At 51.5% G+C, this 10,000-nt stretch overlaps 1 protein-coding gene across 1 annotated transcript in view; it reads right to left on the reverse strand.

Moving 5' to 3' along the window:
* The window catches only part of noc2l (NOC2-like nucleolar associated transcriptional repressor), a 31,485-nt gene that overhangs the window by 288 nt on the left and 21,197 nt on the right, over positions 1 to 10,000 (reverse strand). The window contains exons 16-18 of the mRNA XM_062542038.1: positions 8,120 to 8,233; positions 5,582 to 5,714; positions 30 to 190 (exon numbers count right to left, since the gene is read on the reverse strand). Coding sequence (XP_062398022.1) covers positions 30 to 190; positions 5,582 to 5,714; positions 8,120 to 8,233 — 408 coding nt within the window. The remainder of the gene's footprint in view (positions 1 to 29; positions 191 to 5,581; positions 5,715 to 8,119; positions 8,234 to 10,000) is intronic.

The following is a 10,000-nucleotide window of genomic DNA, read 5'->3' on the forward strand; positions in this document are numbered from 1 at the left end:
CAGCCAAAGTGACCCGATAAACACATTACGACTGAAAGGGGTGATGGACAACACTGACCTGAAGGTTTGTCATCGTCGTCATCCTCCGAGTCTTCCTCTCCGGCATACTCGTCGTCATCGTCATCGCCGCTCATGTCCGACAGGTCCTCCAGCTCGGCCTCGAGATCTGAATCTTCCTCCCCAGCTTTCTCTGTAACAAGAGAACATCGAGGAAACTGAGAAACGTTTTTTTGGGGGTTTCGCACAAGAACGTTCTACAGAAGAACTCCACGTTGTCCAGCACTAGATCCAGAAGGCTCGTGTTGACGCAGTAGTGAAGGGGAGGCAGTACGACGTGAGGGGGGAAGGTGAGGAACTGATACTGATACTAAGTAAACAAGAGCTGCTCTGTGGCTCAGGAGATCTCCTCCTGTGCGTTACTTTCATACCGTTTCCTAGCCACACCTCAGCTTTCCAAAAAAATAATCAAAATAAAACAAGGCCCTTAAACTAAAGAGCATTCAACATCAAACCATTCCTGTAGAATCGAAACAGAATAAGGATCTGACGCACATACAGTAGATGTGCGCACACACACACAGGGGAAGAAAACGTCATCAGCAACCCAAGAAAATAAAAACTAAAATAAAAATCTGAATCTACTGTACTGCCTTCATGATCCATCAGCATGCTAGTGGGCATGCAACCTGCGGCACACGGGGCGTAAATAAATCAGCTGGAGCCGGCTGAAGCCAGGGGAGGGATGGCGATAGCAGCAGCAGCAGCAGCAGCAGCAGTAGAATCTCCACCTCCTCCTCCACCACCACCTCCTCCACACTTCTGACAGCTACAAATGCGTGTCAGCTAATCCGGAGGCTTCTCCAGCGTGCTGCACCACGCTCCTCGCTCTGCCCAGGGAAGAAGAGAGACGAGGGGGGGCGGGGGTGGGGGGGTTGGGGAAGGAGGGAGGGGTGGTGTCGGAGCGGCGGTGAGGGAGTGGGCCGGGGAAAAGAAATCCCGGCGCTTTGAAGTGGGATTTGATTAGACGCTGCCTGGGAGGTGAGCGGCGCGGACACTTCCTCTGCCGTGCGCTCGCTCGCGCCCGTCTAATTACCGCGCCGCCGCCACCACCGCCGCCGCCGCCGCCGCACAGAGGCTGAGGGAGGCGCGGCGCAGAGTAGCGCTGGGAGACGGGGGCCAGGGCGGGCGGCGCGGTCCAAACACACACACACACACACACACACACACACACACACACAAAGGAAAAAATATACACAAGGGAGCACGCAAACACACACACACACACATACAAATGTAATACACATAGGTATATGAACAGGAATTACAGGCACACATGCACAACAACAACAAAAACAAACAGACACACACACTCACACCCAAACTGATATGGAAAAAATCTAAACAAATGCACTGGCACATATATGATATGCATGTGTTGATGTTGAGAAAGCAACAGAGGCATGCAGAAACAAGCACAAGGACATGTGCAATCCCCCCCCCCCACACACACACACACACACACACACACACACACACACACACACACACACACACACACACACACACACACACACACACACACACACACACACACACACACACACACACACACACACACACACACACCCTCGTCTCCGCCCACACACACATACACGGTCTTAAGTGTTCACTGATTCAAAGAAGCACAGACAGAAAACAAAAAAAAAGACCTAGGATGACTCACACACAAACAAACAAACAAATAAACACACACACCTACACAGCTTCCTAAAGCCGGCGCTTTTGCAGTAGGTGGCACAGGCGGTATTGACCCACTGGTCTAAACAAAGAGGCAGATTACTGCCTAACCCCCCCCGTGCTGTATGGGGCCCGAACAGCAGCACACGCGCGCGCACACACACACACACACACACACACACACACACACACACACACACACACACACACACACACACACACACACACACACACACACACACACACACACACACACACACACACACACACACACACACACACACACACACACACACACACACACACACACACACACACACACACACACACACACACACACAGCCAAACCACATGAGCTATTTAAAGGACACACCTACCGGAGCCACAACGTTTACACCGCCATATAGCGAGGATCGACCAGGACTCTGCTCTATATAAAACGTATAAAACCCAGAGTTCACAACCGATGACCCCGCTATGGAAACACAGGGGGTGGGTGAGTGTGTGTGTGTGTGTGTGTGTGTGGGGGGGGGGGGGGGGGGGGGTGAGATGACTAACTGATGGTCCCATCATTGCTCCAGCGAAGCTCACAAGTGGGCCTGACGGCGCACTAACCACCTCGTGAAACTCATGACTCACGCCATGGGAAGGGGGGGGGGGGAGAAACTGGCTGGCTGTACCAGAGTGAGGGATGGCCTCAATTAACACAGAAACTGAGGCACGTAGCTGGGTATTCCAGCAGACAACCAGAGACAGACAGACAGACACCGAGAGACAGAGAGAGAGAGAGAGAGAGAGAGAGAGAGAGAGAGAGAGAGAAAGACAGAGATGGATGGACAGAGAGAGACATAGGCAGACAGAAAGGCAGGGGGATCAGGCAGCGTGTTGTGGAAACTCTCCCCTTTGTACACAACGCAGCAGAGGAAGAAGCTGGGAATAGGAACGCATCTGGCTTCTTTTGCCTTTAGCTGAAGCTTGGTGTGTGTGTGAGTGTGTAGTGTATGTGTGTGTCTGTGTGTAGTTATGTATGTGTGTGTGTGTCTGTGGGCACGTTTGCGTGTTCGTGTGAGAGCGCGCGCGAGAGAAATGGGGTGAGTGCGTGTGCGCACATGTTTGTTTGTGTGACCCTCGCGCACTACGCGGCCAATTCCCAACCCCCACCCTACACCTCTGTCTCACCGCACGCTCCTCCGGCTCCCATCTCCCCCCCCCCCCCCCTCCCTCCCTCCTCCTCCGCCTCCTTCCTCCCTCCCTGGGTTTGTCCGCTCGACGCCACACAAGCTCCTAATTATGCCTCCGCCACCCGCGCTGGGAGAGCAGAGCAGAGCAGAGCAGAGCGGAGCCCAGCGGAGCCCAGCGGAGCCCAGCAGAGGCGAGCCGAGCCGAGCCGAGCGAGAGCTCTCAGGCCAGCAGAGCGCCGCCAGGCCCCCCTCTCCTCTCCGGGAGCGCCCAAGAGCCTTTAATTGTTTTCAGAAACCTTCCTGGACCACTTCCTAGAACAGCCGACTCACTCGCTCGCTCGCTCGCGCTCCCTCCCTCCTCATCTCTCGCTTTCTTTCTTTCTTTCTCTCTCTCTCTCTTCAATCTCTTCCTATCCGTGATCTTTGCCTCTCGTCCAGACGGGGGTTTGGACAGTGATGGGTAGAGGCCGTTGTTTGCCTGGAAACCCTGCGCTCGAGCGCGCGAGGGGGATTGTTTGAGGGGGTTTCTGGGTTTTACACGCCGGCCGCAAGCGAGTGTGAGCGTGCGATGAAGTGTGTGTGTGTGTGTGTATGTGTGTATGTGTGTGTGTCTCTGTCGGAATGAACATATTTCTACCACCCTTCCAACCTCAACTTTTTTCCCACCACCAGTGCATCGAAATAAGGTTTCAAATGCAGAGTTTTGCATGAGGTATCTGGGCTAATGCGTGTGTGTAGGGAGGTTGGTAGGTTGGTAGGTTGGTATGTGGGCATAGGGTACACATAGGCACTATTTTTATGAAAGTCTGTGTTGTGAGAGATTCAGTGTACTAGTTTACTGCAAATGTGTGTATTTTCACCTTTTTATATGGATATTATCAGTACAACCGAGTGTGTATGTGAGAGTGTGTGTCTGGGGCTTGGCTCTCAGTGGGAGGTGAGAGCGAAGGAGAGAGCGAGAGAGAGAGAGAGGAGGCTCGGGGGGTGTTGGCCGTGTGGGGAGGCAGTTAAGCGGCAGAGGAGAAGGGAGCGGGGTGGGGAGGAGAGGAGGAGAGGAGGAGGGGGGAGCGGAGGGAGCAGCCGGCCGGCCGCTGACATGTTTCCAGCGGGCTGGTTCCAGTTAGGCTCCCCCGCCGGGATCCAAGCCTGCCAGGAGGAGAGCTCTTCCTGTGAGAGCGTCTCCCGGCCCGGCCGACCGCTCGCTCTCTCGCTCGCGCCACCGGTTCGCGGGGACTCCAGCGCAATGAGGACCAGATGCGCCGAAAAGTCCCCTCCCTCCCTCCCTCGCTCGCGCTTTCCCTCCCTCCCTCCCTCTTTCCTTCCCTCCTTCCCTCCCTCCCTCCCTCCCTCCCTCTGGGCCGCCACCATTTCTTCCCCCTCTCCTTTTTTTTTTTAACCCCTCCCTTTTTCCCTCTCTCGTTGTGTTCCCCCTCAGACCACAGACAGGCCGGCCGGAGGACTTGGCTCGCGCCACTGGCCTGGAGGCGACCCACGGACGGAAGTCCTGATATGGTGGGGTTAAGGGCGGGGGCAGCAGCCATGGCAGCTGAGCAACCCTCCACAGAGCCCTATTCACACACACACACACACACACACACACACACACACACGCTCACTGAACCCTGCATTGGTACATTTTCCTTCTCTCACACATAAACACACACAGGCTTACTGAACCCTACATTGATACGCTCTCGTTCACACACACAAAAAAAGAAGCTTGCGAGCTCACATCCACACCGTTTTCAAGAGGAAGCTACAGAGAGAGAGAGAGAGATAGAGAAAGAAAGAGAAAGAGAGAGAGAGAGAGAGAAAGAGAGCACGAGAGCAAGAGGTCACCCACTAACCGAAATAATCATTTTGTGTGGCTGGGGGGGGGGACTGGCTGCGCGGAGCTAATACCTCACATTAGCGTGCTAGACCTTTCGCCCCTTCCTGTTAGCTTTGGAGCACTGACGCCAGGGTGGAAGGCCTGGTTAGTCATGGTTTACAAAAAAATAACGGGGCATCAGAAATGGATGCAAATACATTAGAAGGGATTTTCCCATGTCGCTGCACGCACCAAAAACGTACACAAAGCCAACGCTGTGATAATGTTGGAGCGACGCACTGCTGGGTACTAGGTGATGTGACCCAAACAAAAACACATTAGTTCAGTTCCAGTTCCAGAGTCAGAGGGTCCCAACAGACAAGCACACACTGCAATGGAACACAGCCTCCCAGTGACCGGAGAAGGCATTGCAGGGAGGTCAACACGAACCCCCCATCCCCCACACACACTCATTTTCCAATCCACCTACAGAGGTTTTCAGCGCAGACGAGATTTACATGCAGCGCAATGGGTGGGCCTTCGGAAAAGCTACGCACGACTAATCACCAATGAGTGAGCACACACACACAGGAGGCTCGGCTGAGCACGCTTGTAACACACACACACACACACACACACACACACACACACACACACAGTCGTGTTATTGCGTAGGGAGGCTGTGTGTGTAACCGTTTACATTAGATAAACATCCAATACATAGCAGAAGGAAAGCAATGACTTCAATGAACAATGTTAAGATAGTGCTCCATATGGAAAGAGAAGAAGTGAATCAATATAGCAGATGTAACACCTGTCCTATCCGACAGGGACAGGTAAAGGTGAGGTCTACCTTTGATTTTGAGCACGGGCTCGGCCCCGTCGTCGTCGCTGTCCGACTCGAACAGGCCCTTGAACTCCTTCTTGTCCTTCTTCTTCTCCTTGATCAGCTTGCGGTTGATCTCAGGCAGGTTCAGGTCCATCATCTGAGGATGAGCAAAAAATAAATAAACCAGTTAATATATAAATAAATAAATATATTAAATAAGGCAAGCATGACACACACCACCCAGTCCACATCAGGCCACATCAGTAGGTTTTTTTTCCCCCTAACCAACCTGTACACGTGTTAAGGGGACGATGAGTAATGCTGTTCACATATAGGCCACAGCTGAGGGGAATGAACGCGGCCTGTGACGCCACGGTGGTGCGGAGAACAGTACCTGCATTCGTAAAGACATTAGTGCGAGCGCGCCGCGGAAGTCCCGCTGGAGGCAATTAGCACCTCGGCTTCTCGCCGCTAACGAACCGCAGGATCAGCGGTTATGCTCGCTTGCGCGCTCGCATAAATAGCCGGGGTTATCTCTAAAACAGTGCTCGTAGTAGCACAGTCACATAACACATTCCCTCACCTCACGCCATGCGAGCCTTACCATCCTAATGCAGAGCACACAGCTTTAGTTACATCGAGGCGAAGGCTCAAGAAGCAGAAAAAGTTTGAATACTAAGGGTCTTCTAAATAGCCACAAAGAGCATATCTGTCAATTAGCCCCTCTGTTAACCTTCACAAAGGCCATCCTTCAACTTGATGCCTTTCTAAGTACAGACTTTTATAGTATTGAGCTTTAACAGCTTCCCTTTAAAGACGTACATAAGAGCACGCTCCACGGGATCACACAAGCTACTCAGCTGTCCGGTTCTGTGGTCAGTCAGACCTCCTGATCCTGACGGCTCACACTCGGGCTCATTAAACTCATAATCTCGGACAGATATGACCCCTCGGCTTCCTGTCCTGGGCAAAACTCCTCGGAGCCTCACGCATCAGCAGGACCACTGGGCACCTTTGATTTGTAGTGTGTGTGTGTGTGTGTGTGTGTGTGTGTGTGTGTGTGTGTGTGTGTGTGTGTGTGTGTGCATGTATATATATGTGTATGTGTATGCGTAAGTGTGTGTGTGTGTGTGTGTGTGTGTGTGTGTGTGTGTGTGTGTGTGTGTGTGTGTGTGTGTGTGTGTGTGTGTGTGTGGTGTGGTGTGTGTGTGTGTGTGTGTGTGTGTGTGTGTGTGTGTGGTGCTTCGGATCGACCAGGGCTTCTCCCAATCACTGGCCCTGCCTGTCTGCAGTGCATCGATGGTGCTAGTAACCGGTCGGATGACTTTCTGCCTCTCTGTGTGTGTGTGTGTGCGTGTGTGTGCGTGTGTGTGTGCGAGTGTGTGTGTGCGGTGGTCTGCGGGGCCAGCCTGCTCCGATAGCGCCGGCGGCAGCCTGGCCTCTGGAGCCGCTCCCCTGTGCAGAAAAGCGGGGGGAGGGGAGGAGAGGAGCGGAGCGGAGTGGAGGAAGGGGGGGCGGTGGAGGCTGGCGGCCAGTAATCAGATCTTTGCCTGGGGGTGGTGGGTGAGGTTGGAGGGGGGGGTGTACGGAGGTGGGGGAGCGCGGCACATCAAAGTCTGGGCGGCGAGACCGGCGGCCCGTTTTTATAATGCTCTTCCTGAGCCGCCCACTCTGCCAAGCTGCCGCTTCCCAGAAACCGGCGCTGTGGGTCGTGTTGTTCTGAGCACACCCTCCCCGGCCTCGCTCCCTCCACTCACTCACCACCACCACCACCAGCACTGAGCAGCACCAAGACGCCGAGAAAAGGCTCCATGTTCCGGATTTCTCTTGCACTAAATGTCCATAAATGTCAGAAATCTGCAAATCCGCGCCTCATATATTCCAATATATATATATATTCCTCACTAACATGCTGTAAAACTAGAGATTCAAAATTCAGGCCTCAATCTCAATTGATCTCAATTCAATTACCACCAACAGGCCAAAAATGGCAGGGTAGTAGGAATGCGAGGAAAATATTGATACACAGTATCCTGACATTATGTTTCCTGAATACTGCATTGGTTCTCAATTCCTCCAAATCCATTAGGTAAAGGCAAATATTAACTCAACGGCTCAGACTGCATAAAAAGTAACTACGATAAATGCAAGTGCAGATCCCACTGTTCTGACTGCAATTTCTTTTGCCAATGGTGGTATGTCAGTTACAGTTATACTATGACCGCTTTCCTGAAATTAGACCTAAACAATTGCAATATATCATCTTCAAGCATTTCAATGCATTGAATTCTAATCCCTGAATCATGGCGTGGTAATACCGGCAATAACTCAACAAATTGCTGCCAATACACAGCTATGTCTCAACTAGCCGTGTTGTTTTCATTTCATTCAGGACTGCTAATGATTTTCCCCTCAGCCAGCCCCAGGTGCCTCAGGAGGAGCACACCCACTGATCTGGGGCCTGTCTGATGAGCGATAAACACTGCCGGTGGTGTCCGGCCCGGCGCTCGCTGCTGCGGATGCTTTATGTGCGGCGGGTGGCGTCCCACGGCTGGTCATTACCCTCTCCTTGCCGGAGATCTCCATCTGGACCTCCTTCTCGCGGAGCTTCTTCCACTGGATGTAGTACTTGGTGAGGGGGGTGCCTTCCTCTCGCGTCTGCTTCTCCCAGGCAGTCTGCCAAAAGCAACCATGACAAGCAAGAGCCCATGAAATATATAGCCCCACACACACATACGCAGACACACAACGCACATGTGCGCACACACACACACACACACACACACACACACACACACACACACACACAGACACGCAACAGATTTGTGCACGCAGACACACACAACCACATATATAGACACACCACATGCACACACATATATCCAAAGAGGCACACAACACACATGTGCACGCAGACACACACAACCACACACCTACATACATGTGCAAGCACACGCACACACACACATACGCTGTTAAAGGAACAAGTACTGCATGTAGTGAGGGAGGGTGGTAGGTGAGGAATGACAATGACCCAAGATAATATTTTCCCCCAGAAGGACATAGACCACACACATGCATGGCTGCACTTTCATAGAAATATGAATTGTCCACCACACACATTATGCTTTGTGTTTTAACCATCATATTTGTGAAAATATCAGTTATTTTTTCTGGAACAACTGACTACGCCGATTAATCCTTTAATATCAAGAGCTGCTTCCAGACATATGTGTGAGTCTGCATGTTCTGCAGATGACAAGCGGTTGGGCTGTATACGAACATAACCCGCCAACTCCAAACTTAGCTGGCTCTTACACTACTCCCCTAGTAACTATGACGGACATTATGCTAAGGGCAGATCACGGGAGTGTTCTTCTTGCTCTTGATCTGTTAAGAGTAGCGTTAGTCTGCTGATGGTTCTAGAAGGCTCTAGAGGAGTCTCCAGGAGGCTTAAAGGTTGGGCGAAACCCAGAGACAGAAAGCGCGGGGAGACAGAAAGCGCGGGGGAGACAGAAAGCGCGGGGGAGACAGGAGAGTGGACGGCTGCCAGCCTCCCCCCCGTAAAGGTCTTTGAGGATGATATTGATCAGGTTAAACAAGATTATCTGACCTCCAAATCCAATAGACGATAATAGATCGTGGCTTCAGTCATCAGTTATCTAAACTTATTTATAACAATTTGCCGTGCGGCCGACAGCAGGGTGAAAAACGAGGCGGTCCGGAGGAGCCGCGGAGTAGAAGCGCCGCGGCGCGATTCCATTAAAAACACAAAATGAAACACGTCAACTCATCCATGAAACGGAATGGCTCCCGAGTCGTCCTCAGAAAGGAAGGCCTGCGCAGCCATGTGGAGTGCTGAGCAGTTAACCCGGTTGGAGCTGTGAGGAGAATTTCTGGGTCTTTCCGGCTCCAGCACAAGCACAAGCGGTATTCCTTAGCTCCCGTGTAGACAGCAATTAAAGGTATAACCTGTGATTCTAGTGGAAGGTTGTTGACTTATTGACCTGAAGCCTGCAACATCTAATTAAATTGACTAACTAAAATCTGTGTTAAACAGAACAAGTTGACAAACACAGTATATCTGATTAGTCAACCATGTCATTAATACTGTAGGTACTTGCTAACAAAGGAGGCTCTCTCGAGGGAGATTTTGCTACCTTTAGTTCAAAGTAACAAAATGATATACTGTGTTGGTGCAATTACCCTAAATTTCATTGTTGGTTCATCTAAAATATAAAAACAAGAAGGTAGCTTACTCTTTCTAATGACCGTATTAAGAGATCCACATAGCATTGTTGGAGAACCAGCATTAGTGACTGGAATACAAGCACAACTGACTTTCATCTCATCACAGATGCTGAGTATACATTTTGTGATGATGAACGTCCAAGAATGAAGCAAGGTTCTGTTCAGCTCATTCGCATAGTTTATGACCATTCA

Source organism: Sardina pilchardus, chromosome 7, assembly GCF_963854185.1.
Source record: "Sardina pilchardus chromosome 7, fSarPil1.1, whole genome shotgun sequence".
Taxonomy (NCBI): domain Eukaryota; kingdom Metazoa; phylum Chordata; class Actinopteri; order Clupeiformes; family Clupeidae; genus Sardina; species Sardina pilchardus.